This window comes from Scyliorhinus torazame, chromosome 10, assembly GCF_047496885.1.
Source record: "Scyliorhinus torazame isolate Kashiwa2021f chromosome 10, sScyTor2.1, whole genome shotgun sequence".
Lineage (NCBI taxonomy): Eukaryota > Metazoa > Chordata > Chondrichthyes > Carcharhiniformes > Scyliorhinidae > Scyliorhinus > Scyliorhinus torazame.
Genome location: NC_092716.1, coordinates 26,710,126 through 26,727,845, shown reverse-complemented (window position 1 = coordinate 26,727,845; position 17,720 = coordinate 26,710,126). Strand labels below are relative to the sequence as shown.

The following is a 17,720-nucleotide window of genomic DNA, read 5'->3' as shown; positions in this document are numbered from 1 at the left end:
TGATGAGCTCCCTATTATTATAATTCTAGTAAGCTGACTTGTGATTTATTTTCTATAACAATATTTTTCTCACTTATCCATGAACTTACTGTTCACAACAGGAAAGGGTCCTGTTGTGTCAACTGTGATTTTCTGACTCATAAAATCAGAAACAAAAGAAGAATGTTCAATTAGATTATCCAGAGTCATTTGAGTTATGGCCAAATTGCACTTGCAATAAATAAATTGTCCAATTAATCAAAGCGTAAAAGCAGAAAATGAATTGATGAGATTAGCATACTACACTTAGGATTAACTCATGATATGTGTATCAGCAACATCAAGCTAGTGTATTATAGTGCTTATAAGACTGGTTTAGCAAAACAGGGGCTTTTCACAGTAACTCCATTACAGTGTTAATGTAAACCTACTTGTGACAATAAAGATTAATATTATCGTCTGAGGTGTGGTGACCCTCAGGTTAAATCACCACCGATCAGGTCTCTCTCTCGCGCGCGAAGGGGAGAGTAGCCTCTGGGATAGATAATAAATGGCCACATCCCAAAACAAGATGATGGAGATATGGCATCTACCCCCAAAAAGATTGCGGGCACGGGGTGAATTTAAAATCTCAAACCTGAGATTGCGAGATTTTTATCGGCTAAGAAAATCAAGGGGTAAGGAACACAGGGGGACGAATGGAGCGGAGGTAAAGATCAGCTATGATCCAATTGAATGGCAGAACAGCCTCAATTGTCTGAACTGTTCCTAGCTTCCTGTTTTCTTATAGTTAAACTAAAAATAAATAGATCAATCGCCAAAGATTTCCGCAGCTATTGGTTTAAAATTCATTTGTGGGATGTGGGCTTCGTTGGCTAGGCCAGTATGTATTGCCCATCCCTAATTGCCCTTGAAAAAATGGTGGTGAGCTGCCTTTCTGAACCACTGCAGTCTCTGTGGTGTAGGTACACCCGCTATGCTGTTCGGGAGGGAATTCCAGGATTCTAACCCAGCGACAGTAAAGGAATGGCGATATATTTCCAAGTCAGGATGAAGAGTGACTTGGAGGGGAATCTTCAGGTGCTGGTGTTCCCAGCTATCTGCTGCTCTTGCCCTTGCACTAGTGATCGTGGGTTTGGAAGGTGCTACCCAAGGTCCTTGGTGAGTTCCTACAGTGCATCTTGTGTTTATTTCTGAATATCAAACTTATTCTTTTTCTCATGGCCCAACAGCTTTTACAAAATCTATTGTTGGAGAATGCAACACAAATTAACATGAATATATATCATCATTGTATACTTACAGTTAATAACAATTTACCTGATGATTTACCTGTGTTAGACATTTTAAACTTTCCTTGTAATTGTAAATCAGGAACTTTCTCAATGGCTGTTCATCTAACCTGAAAGGAAACTTGCCACCCAACTTAACCTTAGATTTCTGTTTGAAGTCCTGCTGCCACTGAATTCTGATTAAGGATCTCAACTGAAACACTAATCCACCTTCGTCTTTCAGGTGCTGACTGCCCTATTGATAATTTTCAACATTCTGTATTTTGTACAACTTCAATTAGTATACCCCAATTGTTTGGTACTTTTAATTTGCTTGTCCATGTGGCACGGTGGGACAATGGTTTGCAATTCCAACCTTGGGTGACTGTCTGTATGGAGTTTGCTTTTTCTCCCCTAAGTAAGATAAGTTAAAGTCCCCATAGTCTCAGATGACCATAGGCTGCTTTCCTGAGGGTGTGGGGAGCTGACTGGTGGTGAGGATCACCGCACCTCAGGCGATGGGCAAGTTTGAGAAGGCCGGGCCTTCGTAAATATACCTCAGCCGGTACGGGAATTGAACCCGTGCTGCTGGCCTTGCTCTGCATCACGAACCAGCTGTCTAGCCAAGTGAACTAAACCGGCCCCTAAAATTGTTTCCCTTAGCTGAGAGATCAGTTAACAGGAAATAGATTTAAGGTGATTGGTAGAAGGATTAGAGAGGACATGAGGAAAAACATTTCAGCAGAGGGTGTTTGGCATCTGGAATGCGCTGCCAAATTTGGGTGGTTGAAGCAGAAACACTCAACTTATTTAAAAGATACCGGATCTGTATCTGAAGTGCTGTAACCTTCAAAGCTACGGACCAGGCGCTGGAAAGTGGCATTAAAATGAGCCGCTGATTTCTTTTTTCTCTTTCTTGGCCGGCACAGACACGATGAGCTGAATGGCCTCTTTCTGCGGCTGTAATTTTTCTCTGGTTCTCGGTGAATCATAGAATTCACAATGCAGAAGGAGGCCATTCGGCCCATCGGGTCTGCACCTGCCCTTGGAAAGAGCACCCCACCTAAGGCCACAACTCCACCCTATCCCCCAAACCCATTAACCGCACCTAACCTTTTTTTGGACACAAAGGGCAATTTAGCATGGCCAATCCACCTAACCTGCACATCTGTGGACTGTGGGAGGAAACCGGAGCATCCAGGGGAAATCCACATAGTCACGGGGGGGGAATGTGCAAACTCCACACAGACAGTCACCCAAGGCCAGAATTGAACCTGGGACCCTGGAACTGAGAAGCAACTGTGGTAACCACTGTGCTACCGGCCAGGTGATCTGTCTTCTTGAGCAGCTGTGGTTCCTGTGGTGAAGATAGTTTCGTAATGCTGTTAGGTAATGAGTCCCAAGCTTCTAACTCAGTAATGATGAAAAAAAGGTGATGGGTAGAGCAGGCTGCAATCAAACAGTCTGTTTTTTTCCCTTGCCTAATGTCAAGGTTTTCCTGAATACCAGCATGGACTGCATCATTATCTGAAAAACTGTGAATGGAACTGAACGCTGTACAATCATAAGAGTCCAGCCCCACATCTGACCTTCTGATGGTGACAGTGCCATTGATGAAGCAGGAGAGATTTGGTCCTCGGAGCTGGTCTCAGGAACGCCTGCGGGAATGGGCTGTGCCAAATTGATTAGCTCCCAGCAACCATCTTTCTTTCTGTTAGTTAAGCTTAACTCACTGGAACCATTTCCCCCAATGCCCATTTCCTTCCATCCTTAATGCTGGGTTGCGCCCAACCATTAGTCTTAGCTACTCACTCATTGATATTAGGATAGCCAAGTGCATACTAATCCATTTAACAAAAGACAGAGGGGACGCAAAAACAGTACAAAAAGTAGCACGGCATTAAATGATTCAAAAAATATAATGCAGCAAGATCTGCAAGAGATTACTGTAAGAAGTATAAGAATTAAAGTCTATTCACATTTCTTTTCCTCATTTTATGTCTAAAAAAATTTTTTAAATCATAGGAACTGAAAAAACTGTAATCTAATCATACGTGGATTTATTTTAAAATCTATTTTGGCGTGGTCATTAATGATACTTTATTAAGAGTGACAGAAAATGCACAGCTCTTTATTGAGTAAAACAGAGTTCCATTAATTCTTATTTCGCCTAAATTGAAGAATGATGAAAAAAGAATCAAATCAGAGGGTTATGAGATTCATGAATTAATAGGTATGATTGGACTAAGACCTGCTTTATATAATCCTTGCATATTCATTCAGGTGGCAAATTCACCTTAAGCTAAAGAAGATAAATATCATTTAATTTCTGGGGTATTTATAGCTGGGACACTTACAGCACAAATGGAAGCACTTGGCCTGTCATAACTTTGCCAAATCGGAGAAAGATTCATCCAATTTGTTTCGCTTTCCTGCTCGTCTCCAGTGGCCCCCCAAATTAATACTTTTCAATCTTATATGCAATTCTCATTAGAAAGCTACTACTGAATCTGCTTACATCGCCCTTTCAGGAGATCCTTTCAGATCAATTATATGCTGCAGAAAAAAGAAAACCTAATCTCCCTCCGGTTCTTTTGCCAACTTATACCGATGTGAATGAAAATTGGTAGCACCCTTTGGAAGCTGATAGAAGTGAAGCCACGTCCTCTAGCCACAAGAAGCATTTTCAGTCGCTTCAACTTTCTGAACAAATCCTTTTTCTGCATTAAGAATCACAAAGTCACCTATAAAAAGGGGGAAAAAATGTTCACAATCCGCTGATAAAGTCAATTTTATTCGGCCGCGCGTTCCCCGTTCAGGCCCCTTATTCAAAGCGAGTCGCGTTGAATCGCCATGTGCTTCTCAGCACTGCGAGTGCCACGAAACATGGGGCTATATGCACTCGCTCGGGGACTTTGTTCCCTTTTGGGAAGATCGCGCCCTATGTGTTCTCCCGCCGGAATTGAGTTGCATGTGATTTGCACAAATCAGGAAGCATAAATTTGCATGGCGAGGATTGTGAGGGATTCCTGCTATCGGGCAACCTATTCGAAATGGTGGCCCGATAGCGAGGTCTCGCAGCTGGCCACTCCCCACCCACACATCGCAATCACTTCCCTTAACACCACACGCTTCAGTGATTTTAAAATGGTTGGTTGGAAATTGACAGCACTTAATTCTGTTTGAAGTGGTCCAGGAGCTGTCAATCAACGATTGATGTTTCTACACATTGTGGTTACAGTACTTTAGAGTTACTCAACCGTGAAGGAAGGTGAATGGGGCAAACCTGACAGCTGTGTGTGTGTGGAAGCTGTCAATCACAGCCTCAATAAGGGAAATGAATGAATGGCTTGCAGCTCAACCAGCAGACTGGTTTTTCCTTTCCAGGAATTGACACGTGGTGTTTCCTGTGTAAGTGCCAGCAGGTATATTGCCCAGGTCAGTGTTACAACAGTAATTTTTTTCTGCCTCTGCCTGGACTGCTCTCTAGCTTCCAGACAGGAATTTATTTTCTGGTGGGGCGGGGGGGGGGGGGGTCTTCTTGACAGGCATTGCTTTTCGGAGGGGGCTTCCTAACAGGGGTCTCTTTTCTGGGGGGAGGAGGGGTTCTGTGTGGGGGCTCTCTTTATTTAGGGGGTCTCTGGGGGAGACTCTATTTAGAGGGTCTCAGGGGGCCTCCTTATTTAGGGGGCCACTGTGGGGGTCTCTTTATTTAGGGGGTCACTGGGGGTCACCTTTTTTAGAGGGTCTCTGGGGGTCTCCTTTTTTAGGGGGTCTCTTTACTTAGGGGATCTCAGGGGTCTTGTTATTTTGGGGGTCTCTGGAGGGTCTTGCTATTTAGGTGATATCTGGGAGGGTTTCTTTATTTAGGAGATCACAGGAGGGGCATAGGAGGTCTGGTAGAGATGGGGTGGGCAGGTCTTGCATTGTGGGGGGGGGGGGGGAGGGTGGCCCTTGGATGGACTTTGGGGGCATCTCCCTTAAGGAGTTATTCTTTTAGCCCACAGCGAGGTCCAGCATGTCAGGGTCACGCTCGTGAATACCTGTAGTAATTCTTGCCCCTGTGATTCCTGGCCCAGAGGACTGGAGAATAATGCGGGCCCGGAGAATATGGTGCTCTCCCTGAGAAGTGGATGCAAATGGGTCTTAATGATCAATTTGCATCCTCCCGCTGCCGTGCGAACCTCGATTCCGCGTCAGTGGTGCAGCCAAAGCATCAAAAACGGATCAGCGTGGTTTTCTTCCCAACACTGAATTCCCCACCTCACTGGGGACTCCGCTACCAGTGGTGCGAGGCGGAGAATGTCGCCCAATATTACAAGTCCAAATGACTCTTCTTCAGAAGTGGAATGAGGTAGAAATGTGATTGAATGTAAGCTGTGAAAAAGGGAGGGGCGGTGTAAGCGGGCGGGAGGTCCCTTACCAGCCTCCCCGAACAGGCGCCGGAATGTGGCGACTAGGGGCTTTTCACAGTAACTTCATTTGAAGCCTACTTGTGACAATAAGCGATTTTCATTTCATTTCATTTCAAGAGTCCTTTCTGTTATTTCCTTTGTTCCCATTTATTTTAATTTATTATTTGTAGTCTGTGCACCCATAATTGGGATGGGCTTTTCAGAAGAAGACTGAATTTAAAAATCAGCCTGCTTGCCAGGACAGAGTGTTCTGTGGAACTTGGAACAAGTAAGGGCATGGGCAACAGAATTTTGGATAATGTCCAAATGCTGTCCCACCCAGCTGGATGACAGTGGAGGGGCACTGGAAGAGAATGGTGTGGTCAACCACGATTATGAAGAACGAGGAGGAAACGTTTACTTTTAGTTTCATAGGATGACATTTGTGACTCTGATAAGAGCTTTTTCACTACTATGGCAGAGGTGGAAACCTGATTGGAGGAATGCAGACATGTAATTCCAGGAAAGCTGGGCATGTTATTTGGGCGATTAAAAATTTCATGAATTTGGACAGGAAAGGAAAGTTGTAGATTGGGCAATAATTCGCAAGGAGAATGGATATTCAGGCTAGTGGTATGAATGAGGTGTATTTAACCCGACTGCCTCAGTTATGCCAGTCAGGCTCCAGGGACCATTGTCAGTAACAATGCCTTAAAACGCATTGCAGCACTGAGCAGCTACAAGCACACCTTCACTGTGACCAGTATGTGGATTAATGTAAACCATAGGGACAATGTCATGCTGGTAAATAAATAGAACTATTCAGTGTTGTAAAGCACTTACCTGATCTGAACAGGCTTGTTGCATGCACACAGCTCACGATACATGGTAATCCATATTCTCGTGCAACTACAGCACCTGTGAAGAATAGAACATAGTAATCAGCGGAAACAGTTGTCTGCACTTAGAAATTAAATAACTACAAGCATATCTAGGTCAGATTACAAAATTTCCATTGTGACAGTCTGATATTTTAAACATAATAGATGCTGTGAGCGTGTATTACATAGACTGGTTATCGATCTCTGACTAAACGATGATCATGAAAGTTTGTAAGTTACTTTCGCACCCATGTTATATCTAAGATTGAACTCCAGGTTAGGTGAGCTATGGCAGCAGGCACGATCAGTGACTTAAGTAGCCTCTGGAAGTCCAAAAGCATTGGCTCAAAAACTGAAAAATGTTGGGTCCAGTCACTAATACGGAGTGTTGCACTCTCTGGATGCAGAAGCTGAACTCTGAAGAAAGAGGATGAGAGAGGAGAACAGCTTTTAAAATGTGGGTTTGGTGGAGGCTGCTGAGAATCAGCTGGATGGAAAGAAAGACAAATGAGTTGATGAGATCAAGGTCAGGAATCACAGCTGGAGAGAAAGATAGCCAAGTATGGACATTGGAAACAAAAACTCAACAGCCTTGTCCTGGAAACATATATTTATAGAATCTCTACGAATCAACTGCCGGGTGTGTTCAGGGACATCTTCAACCATTCCCTACTCTGTTCCGAAGTTCCCATCTGCTTCAAGAGGACCACCATCATACCGGAGCCAAAGAAGAACCAGGCAACGTGCCTCAACGACTACTGTCTGGTGGTGGCCTTGACATCTATCATTATCAAATGCTTTGAGAGGTTGCTCAGAAGACATCTCAACTCCATACTCCCAGAATGCCTTGATTCATTGCAATTTGCATATCACCACAAAAGGCCAGCAGCAGACGTCATAGCCCTGGCCCTACACTCATCCCTGGAGTATCATGACAACAAGTTCAACACCATAATCCCAGCCAAGCTCATATCATAACTCCAAAACCTAGGGCTTGGCTCCTCCCTCTGCAACTGAATCCTCGACATCCTGACCCATAGACCACAATCAGTAAAGATAAACAACAACACGTCCTCTATGATAATCCTTAATACTAGGGCCCTGCAAGGCAGTGTTCTTAGCCCGATAAGACAACATTTGGCTCCAAATCCATCTACAAGTATGCCGATGACATGACCGTAGGGGGTTGGATCTCAAACAATGATGAGCCAGAGTATAGGAGGGAGATGGAGAACCTAGTGGCATGGGTAACGACAACAATCTCTCCCTTAACATCAGCAAAACTAAGGAGTTGGTCATTGACTTCAGGAAGCAAAGTATTGTACACACCCCTGCCTGCATCAATGGTGCCGAGGTGGAGATGGTCGAAAGCTTCAAATTCCTAGGTGTGCACATCACCAACAATGTGTCCTGGTATACCCACATCGACGCTACGACCAAGAAAGCACAACAGCGCCTCTACTGCTATGTCCGCATTGACTGTTACCAATTTTTAGAGCTGCACTATAGAAAGTACCCTATCTGGCTGCATCACAGCCTGGTATGGCGATTGCTCGGCCCAAGACTGTAAGAAACTACAGAGAGTCATGAACACAGCCCAGTCCACCACGCGAACCCACCTCCCATTCATTGACTCTGTCTATACCTCCCGCTGCCTTGGGAAAGCAGGCAACATAATCAAAGATCCTTCCCACCCGGGTTATTATCTCTTCCAACTTCTTCCATCGGGCAAGAGACACAAAAGTCTGAGAATATGCACTAACAGGTTCAGTAACAGCTTCTTCCCACTGTTACCAGACTCCTGAATGACCCTCTTATGGACTGAACTGATCTCTTCACACAACTTTATTTTGTTTCATCTCAGCATGAGTCCTGTGTATCTACACTAGATATTGGGTGAGATGACATGGTGGGTATAAAGGCAAAGGGTGGATGGAAGGGGCATGCTTAATAAGGACACGGGGAGTCCACACCGAGTAAAATAAAGACACTTTTTATTTACAGCACGTTAAATCCTTACTGGCTTCCTGTTTGGGTCGCTGCCTTACTGGCCAACCTTTTACACAGAGGTTAATAAAGGTCCTCCACCCCCATGGGGGAGCTCATACGATGAAAAAGCCATATTCCCACCCTGTAGACCCCATAAGGGCTATTACAGCATGAGCTGGCATTAATTTGGCACAGGGGTTTATCAGGTGTAGGGCAATAGGTTGGCATGGAGGGTATGAGGGACCATAGGTGGGTGGGGAAAATGAAATGACATGGAAAGGCATGAAGAGTGGGGAGTACGTGACAGGTGGGGTCTCTTTTTATAGTTGAGACAATAGAGTGTAATTTATTTTTGTCTTAACTATTGAAGAAAGCTTTGTTTATGCTTCTTACCATGTGAGATTAATCCTCCAATCTCAGTGACTAGTCCTCCTAACAAAGGGAAGTATGGGCTCCAGCCAATGTCTGTGTTTGTAACAATTAAAATGTCCCCCTGCTGGATGCAGTCAGCCTCCAGGATTGTTTTCACAACACGCGCTGTCCCCTTCACAATCCCCTGGCTCACGGTTAAACCTGTAATAAAAATAAGTTTAGACTTTGGTACCTGCAGATCTTCCCTTCTGGGTGGTAGGTTTCTCAGATTAATATGATTCATATGATCATTCTAGCTTTGAAAGAACTGAATAGGAAGTTCAAAACTTAAATGGTGAAGGAAAAAGCCTTGAGCCATTTATCTGAGATGGGGGCGGGGGTGGGGGTGGAATGTGGTTCATACCCTTGGCCACTCCTGGGGCGAAATTCTCCGTAATCGGCGCGATGTCGGCCGACAGGCGCCAAAAACGGCGCAAATCAGTCCGGCATCGCACCGCCCCAAAGGTGCGGAATCCTCCGCATCTTGAGGGGCCAAGCCCTAACCTTGAGGGGCTAGGCCCGCGCCGGACTGATTTCCGCCCCGCCAGCTGGCGGAAAAGGCCTTTGGTGCCCCGCCAGCTGCCGCGAAACTGACATTGCCGGGCGGCGCATGCGCGGGAGCGTTAGCGGCCGCTCACGGCATCCCCGCGCATGCACAATGGAGGGGGTCTCTTCCGCCTCCGCCATGGTGGAGACCGTGGTGAAGGCGGAAGGAAAAGAGTGCCCCCACGGCACAGGCCCGCCTTGCGGATCGGTGGGCCCCGATCGCGGGCCAGGCCACCGTGGGGGCACCCCCTGGGGCCAGATCGCCCCGCACCCCCCCCAGGACCCCGGAGCCCACCCGCGCCGCCTTGTCCCGCCGATAAGAGAGGTGGTTTAATCCACGCCGGCCGGACAGGCATTCCAGCAGCGGGACTGCGGCCCATCCGGGCCGGAGAATCGCTGGGGGAGGGGGGGGGCGCCAACCGGCGCGGCCTGATTCCCGCCCCCGCCGAATATCCGGTGCCGGAGAATTCGGCAACCGGCGGGGGCGGGATTCACGCCAGCCCCTGCCGATTCTCCGACCCGGCGGGGGGGTCGGAGAATCTCGCCCCTGCTTTTGTAAGGAAACAGCCTGATCCTGTTAACAATTTTTTATTTTATTTTATTTTATTCATTCATGGCGTGTGACTTGGAGAGGAAAGCCAGCATTTATTACCCATTCTGAATTGCTCTTGCAAAGGCTCAGATGCCTTTGTCAACCACTACAGTCGATATGATGATGATATATCCACAGTGCTGTTCAGCAGGGAGTTCCAGGAGGTTGACCCAGCGACAACTAAGGAATGGTGGTCCAGTTTGAAGTCAAAATGGCGTGTGACTTGGAGAGGAACTTGTAGTTAGTGGAGTTTCCATGCATCAGAGCACCTGTCCTTCGAGGCAGTAGGTGCTCAGGTTTTGGAGGTGTTGTCAAACTTGGGGAGTTGCTGCACTACATCTTGTAGATTGAACAAACAGCCATCACAGTGCTCACTGGTAGAGGGATTGAATATTTCAGGCAGTGGATTGTGTGACAATCAAGCAGGGCTGCTATGTCCCAGATAGTGGTGAGCTTTGAGTGTTGTTGGAGATGCACTCATTCAGGCAGGTGGACCATACTCGCGCACACTACTAACTTGCACTTTTCCACATGGTGGAAAGGCTTTGAGGAGCCAAGAGATGCTTCCCTTGCAGAAAGATGATTCCCTGGCATACAAGCAGAAACTCAAGCGGGAGAATCCAGCGAAGAAGGTTGTGCAGTGCTGGTCCGAGGAGACAGAAGAGCTCTTACGTGACTGCTTAGAGACAGTGGACTGGTCCATATTTAAGAACTCAGCGACCAACTTAAATGGGTATGCCACCACCGTCACAGACTTCATCAGCAAATGTGTGGACGACTGCGTGCCAAAGAAAGCAGTACGTGCGTTCCCCAACCGGAAACCATGGCTCAATCGTGAGAAGGACAGTTCTGAGGCGTTCAAGGTAGACGACCCTGACCTATGCAAGAAATCCAGGTACGACCTCCGCAAAGCCATCCGGAATGCCAAGAGAGAATATCAAACCAAGCTAGAGTCACAGACAGACTCTCGGCGGTTGTGGCAAGGACTAAACAACATAACGGGCTACAAAGCGAAGCCGAACAGTATCTCTGGCAGCAGCGCACCACTCCCCGATGAACTCAATGTATTCTATGCTCGGTTCGAGCAGGTAACCAACAATCCGCTGGCGAGTGCCCCAGCAGCCCATAATTCACCCATACCCACCATCACAGCTTCCGAAGTCAGATTGGCCTTCCTGAAAGTGAACCCTCGGAAGGCGACGAGCCCAGACGGGATCCCTGGTCGTGCACTCAGAGCCTGCGCGGACCAGCTGGCAGAGGTATTCGCGGACATCTTTAACCTGTCCTTACTCCACTCCGAGTTCGCCACCTGCTTCAAGAAGACCACCATCATACCGGTACCAAAGAAGAACCAGGCAACGTTCCTCAATGACTACCGACCAGTGGCCCTGACTTCAGTCGTAATGAAGTGCTTCGAGAGGTTGATCATGAAGCGCTTCACCTCCATACTCCCAGAACGCCTTGATCCACTGTAATTCGCATACCGCTGCAACCGGTCCACATCAGACACCATTTCCCTGGCCCTACACTCATCCCTAGAGCATCTCAAAAACAAGGACTCCTACATTAAACTCCTATTTATTGACTACAGCTCAGACTTCAACACCATAATCCCAGCCAAGCTCATATCAAAGCTCCAAAACCTAGGACTTGGCTCCCCACTCTGCAACTGGATCCTCGATTTTCTGACCAACAGACCACAATCAGTAAGAATGAACAACAACACCTCCTCCACAATAGTCCTCAACACCGGCGCCCCGCAAGGCTGCGTACTTAGCCCCCTACTCTACTCCCTGTACACACACGACTGCGTGGCAAAACTTGGTTCCAACTCCATCTACAAGTTTGCTGACGATACGACCATAGTGGGCCGGATCTCGAATAACGATGAGTCCGAATACAGGAGGGAGACAGAGAACCTAGTGGAGTGGTGTAGCGACAACAATCTCTCCCTCAATGCCAGTCAAACTAAAGAGCTGGTAATTGACTTCAGGAAGCAAAGTACTGTACACACCCCTGTCAGCATCAACGGGGCCGAGGTGGAGATGGTTAGCAGTTTCAAATTCCTTGGGGTGCACATCTCCAAAAATCTGTCCTGGTCCACCCACGTCGACACTACCACCAAGAGAGCACAACAGCGCCTATACTTCCTCAGGAAACGAAGGAAATTCGGCATGTCCACATTGACTCTTACCAACTTTTACAGATGCACCATAGAAAGCATCCTATCAGGCTGCATCACAGCCTGGTATGGCAACTGCTCGGCCCAGGACCGCAAGAAACTTCAGAGAGTCGTGACCACCACCGAGTCCATCACACGAACCTGCCTCCCATCCATTGACTCCATCTACACCTCCCGCTGCCTGGGGAAAGCGGGCAGTATAATCAAAGATCCCTCCCACCCGGCTTACTCACTCTTCCAACTTCTTCCATCGGGCAGGAGATACAGAAGTCTGAGAATACGCACGAACAGACTCAAAAACAACTTCTTCCCCACTGTCACCAGACTCCTAAATGACCCTCTTATGGACTGATTTCATTAACACTACACCCTGTATGCTTCATCCGATGCCAGTGATTTTGTAGTTACATTGTATATGTTGTGTTGCCCTATTATGTATTTTCTTTTATTCCCTTTTCTTCTCATGTACTTAATGATCTGTTGAGCTGCTCGCAGAAAAATACTTTTCACTGTACCTCGGTACACGTGACAATAAACAAATCCAATCCAATCCAATCCAAGTCCAACCTCTTGAACTGCTCTTTTAGCTACAGCATCTGTATAACTGGTTCAGCCATGTTTCTGGTAAATGCTAATCCCCAAAATGCCGATAGTGACAGATTTGGTCAAGATTTAGTGGTTGTATTCTCTCTTGTTGGAGATGGTCATTGTTTGGTATTTGTATAGCACAAATGTCACTTGCCACTTATCAACCCAAGCCTCAATATTGTCCAGCTCGTTCTGTACCTGAACACAGACTGCTTCATTAGTTGAAGAATTGTGGATGGGGCTGAACATTGTGTAATCATCAGTGAACATCCCCACTTCTTACTATATGATGGAAGGAAAGGTCATTCAATACATGGCGTGAGATGGTTGGGCCTCGGTCACTGCCCTGAGAAACTCCCGCAGCAATGTCTTGGGGCTGAGGTGACTGGCCTCCAACAAACACAGCTATCTTCCTTTGAGCTATGACTCCAACCAGTGGAGAGCTTCATCCTGATTTCCACTGACTTACATTTTGCTCGGGCTCCTTGGTGCTACACATGGTTAAAAGCTGCATGGTTGTCAAAGGCTATCACTCTCTTCTCATTTCTGGCATTCATTTTATTCATGTGTGACCAAGGTTAGAATGAGATTTGGAACCAAGTATCAGAACCCAAACTGAACATCACTGCTTGAGCACCAGTCTTCAGAACTAGAGCTGGGATGTTACCCGGGTCAATAGCCTTTGTTGTATTACACTGCACTGAGCCATTTCTTGATATCACATAGGGTGAGTTGAATTGTCTGAAAACTGGGGCGTCATTCTCCGACCCCCCAGAGGGTCGGAGAATGGCCGTTGGCTGCCGTGAATCCCGCCCCCGCCGGTTGCCGAAGTCTCCGAAGGGAGAAAAGTCGGCGGGGCGTTAATGTCGCCGCTGCCGTCGGAGAATGTCACGGGTCTGCGCAAGGCAGCCGATTTTCAGCCTGCCGATATTCTCCCTTCCGGATGGGCCGAAGTCCCGTCGACGTGATGACCGTTCACGTCGACGTAAATTAAACCTCCTTTTCATCGACGTGGCCCTGTGCTCCAGGTTCACGCCGACCAGCGTGGAGGTGAGTGACGGCCTGGGGGGTTGGCTCTGGGCAGGCGATGGCGTGGCCGCAGTCTGAATGCGTGAGGAGAGGTGTGTCTCAGGTTGTGTGTGTGTGTGCGCGGCGGGGGGGTGCGGGGCGGTTAGAGTGGGCTGGGCTCCGGGGGAGTGCCGGGAGGGGGTCCGTGCCGGGGAGGGGGATGGGGGGTCCATGCCGGGGTGGAGGTTGGGGTCCGTGCCGGGGTGGAGGTTGGGGGGGGGGTCCATGCCGGGGAGGGGGATGGGGGGTCCGTGGCGGGGTGGAGGTTGGGGGGGTCCGTGCCGGGGTGGAGGTTGGGGGGGGGGGGTCCGTGCCGGGGTGGAGGTTGGGGGGGGTCCGTGCCGGGGTGGAGGTTGGGGGGGGTCCGTGCCGGGGAGGGGGATGGGGGGTCCGTGCTGGGGTGGAGGTTGGGGGGGGGTCCGTGCCGGGGTGGAGGTTGGGGGGGGGGTCCGTGCCGGGGAGGGGGATGGGGGGTCCATGCCGGGGTGGAGGTTGGGGGGGGGGGGGGTCCGTGCCGGGGTGGAGGTTGGGGGGGTCCATGCCGGTGTGGAGGTTGGGGGGTGTCCGTGCCGGGGAGGGGGATGGGGGGCCCGTGCCGGGGTGGAGGTTGGGGGGGGTCCGTGCCGGGGTGGAGGTTGGGGGGGGGTCCGTGCCGGGGAGGGGGATGCGAGGGCAAGTGAGTTGGTGCACCTGGCCAGGTGCCAGCCTCCAACAGTTGGACCCATGCGGTCCATGCTACCTGGCTGGGGGGAGGAGGGGATATGGGCAATGATGACATGTCGTCGTTCCCCCCCACCAGGCCGTCATGTTTTCCGATCATCCAGCGATGTTGGCCGCCGTGGCGGCAGCCGCTAATGTCTATGTTGCCCTGGATGAGGAGGAGGAGGAGCGTGCCAGAGAGGCGGCGCAGGCTGCCGCAGAGGGACAGGCGGCAGCCGCCCAGGCTGGAGGGACACCTGACCGACAGGACGAGGCGGGGGAGGAGGACGTCGCGGCCCCACGGCAACGGAGGCACCCGAGGGCGCCCCGTGTGTTCCGGCCCCGGCAGTCATACCAGGACCTCACGGACCGGGAATGCAGGAGGAGACTCCGGATGAGGCAGGAAACCGTGGCACACATCTGCCACCTGCTGGCACACCTGTCACCGCGTGGCACCCGCGGGGGACACCCTCTCCCCGTGTCCGTCAAGGTTACGGTGGCCCTGAACTTTTATGCAATGGGGTCATTCCAGGCACCGAGTGGGGACCTGTCCGGCATATCGCAAACATCGGTGCATCGGTGCATCCGGGCAGTGACAGATGCCCTATATGCCATGGCGCACCGCTACATCCGCTTCCCCGTGGACCGGGCCAGCCAAGATGCCCGGGCCGTGGGCTTCTCTGCCGTGACCGGGTTCCCCATGGTCCAGGGCGCGATCGATGGGATGCACGTCGCCGTGTGGCCACCTGCAGATAACAGGGCCGTGTTCACCAATAGGAAGGGGACCTATTCGATGAACATACAGGTGGTCTGCGACCACCGCATGATGATCCTGCACGTCTGCGCCCGTTACCCAGGCAGTGTACACGACTCATACGTGTTGTCGCGGTCATCCATCCCCGGCATGTACGAGAGACACCATCCCCGGCTGAGGGGCTGGTTGCTGGGCGACAGGGGCTACCCATTGCGATCGTGGCTGATGACGCCTATACGGAGGCCACGCAATGAGGCGGAGAACCGCTACAATGATGCCCATGTAGCGACAAGGGGAGTGATAGAGAGGTGCTTTGGCGTGCTGAAGATGCGTTTCAGGTGCCTGGACCTCTCTTGGGGCGCCCTCCAGTATCGGTCAGATAGGGTCGGCCGCATCATTGTGGTGTGCTGCGTCCTGCACAACATAGCCCAGCAGAGGGGCGATGTGCCGCAGGCAGAGGAGGGTGGAGTGGAGGAGCAGCAGGAAGGGGCGCAGTCCTCCCCAGATGAGGGGGATGGGGGCAATGGTCAGGGCAGACGGGGTAGACACAGGCGGGTGGCTGTCCACCGTTACCAGCTGGCCCAGCGGGCACGGGACAGACTGATAGCCGCCCGCTTCACTGACTAGATGGGCGTGGGAATCGGGTAGTATGGCCACAGACCGCACACCATGGCAACAGCCGACCACCCACACCCCCCACCCATCCACCAACCCAGCACCCTCACCCCCCTCCCCAACCACCCCACCCGCATGCACACCACCCCCCCCCCCATTGCCGATCCACCTGCGGCACAACGGGCCGGGCTCACACAGTTGCGGGTGGACGCGTGTCTATTGCAGGCCATGGAGGATGATGACAACCCGCCCTGCGGTGAGCTCCTGGCTCCACATCGTTGGACTATGTCTGACCCATGGCCACAGTACCACCATCCACCCGGACCATCCCTGCATGCGGCTGTGACACTGCAGCGCACGGTCCCGTCCTCTGCCCGGGGGATGTTGATGGCGGCCCAGGGGGAAGGGGGCAGACGCACCTGGGGCTGAGGTAAGACCACCCCTCACACACACACTTGCGCTCAACGTACATGACACCCCCGCACGCTTTGGACAGAGCACAAAGGCAGCTTCTGTAGGTGTAACATTGACTTTAATAACCAAAGGAGTTCATGCACGTGCCCTAGCCCCTAAAACTCATCTGTGCCCTGCACCCGTGCCAACTTACTCGGTGTCTAATTGTTTGGCCTTACGGGCCCTTTGACTACGTCTACGTGGTTCCCCAGACGGTACAGCAGAACTGGAGGTGGACTCCTGTGATTCCTGCCCTCTGACACTGGATCCCTTTGGCGGCCGTTTCCTGGGGCGTCCTGGCCTAGATGGGCCAGGCTGCGGCCCGGGCGACTGGGATAGCGAGCTGCCAGCCTGTCCTGCCCGTTGCCCACCCGATGCACCTGGGACGGAAGGGGGGGGGGGGGGAGTCCGAGGTGTCGCGGTGTACCGGGACCTCCCCTACAGGGTGAGCCGGGACGGACCACACCACCTCCTCCTCCCTCGGGGTGCCCGTGGCCCCCAGGCCTCTACATGGGTGGGGGATGCGAACGGACTGGCCATCCGACACCCCCCCGACATCTGGCGCTGCCAGTCCTGGAGGCCCGTGCTGGTATCGACAGGGGTCTGCAGGTTTGCAGCCATGGAGCCCAGGGGGTTGGCAAACCCTGTCTGTGACAGTGCGATGCCGGCTCGCACATGGCCACTGGCGCCGATGCCCTCAGCGATGGCCTGCAGAGACTGGGCCATGGCCTGCTGAGACTGGGCCATGGCCTGCAGAGACTGGGCTATGGCGTTGAGCGCCTCTGCCATCTGGCGCTGGCACTGGCTCATGGCCTCCTGTGAGAGGGCAGCCATGTCCTGGGCCACAGACGCCGCCTGCACGGAATGCCCCAGGCCTCGCAAACCGTTCTCCATGTCTGACACTGTCGCACCCATTGCCTCCACCGCGGACGCCACCCGTGCGGTGTCGGCCTGGGTGGCACGCATGACCGGGACCACTCCCAGCTCCTGGACGCGGGTGGACTCCTCCACCTGCGACTGCAGCCGCCGCAAGCCGCCCGTCACCCTCTTCGCTCGTCTCCGGGTCGGTGGTTGCATCGGATCTATGTGTGGGTGTGGTAACTCCAGGAACCCGGGATCCATCTGGGCGGCAGATGTTCGCTTGGGCTGCGCTGCCCTCCGACCGCCCGGCCCCTCTGCTGCTCCTACCTCCACCTGCTGTACCGGGACGGCTGTGTTGTGCGCACCAGTGAGTGTACCAGACGCCTCATCACTAAAGTGCCCAACCGTGGTGAGTGTTTCTGCAATGGTGGAGGGTG

General features: G+C 51.2%; 1 protein-coding gene across 1 annotated transcript in view; it reads right to left on the bottom strand.

Moving 5' to 3' along the window:
* Nucleotides 1-3,339: 3,339 nt before the first annotated feature.
* The window catches only part of LOC140384791 (rifampicin phosphotransferase-like), a 123,137-nt gene continuing 108,756 nt past the window's right edge, over nt 3,340-17,720 (bottom strand). Inside the window, exons 35-37 of the mRNA XM_072466781.1 lie at nt 8,908-9,087; nt 6,488-6,562; nt 3,340-3,994 (exon numbers count right to left, since the gene is read on the bottom strand). Of these exons, the coding sequence (XP_072322882.1) occupies nt 3,918-3,994; nt 6,488-6,562; nt 8,908-9,087 (332 nt within the window). The 3' untranslated portion in view covers nt 3,340-3,917. The remainder of the gene's footprint in view (nt 3,995-6,487; nt 6,563-8,907; nt 9,088-17,720) is intronic.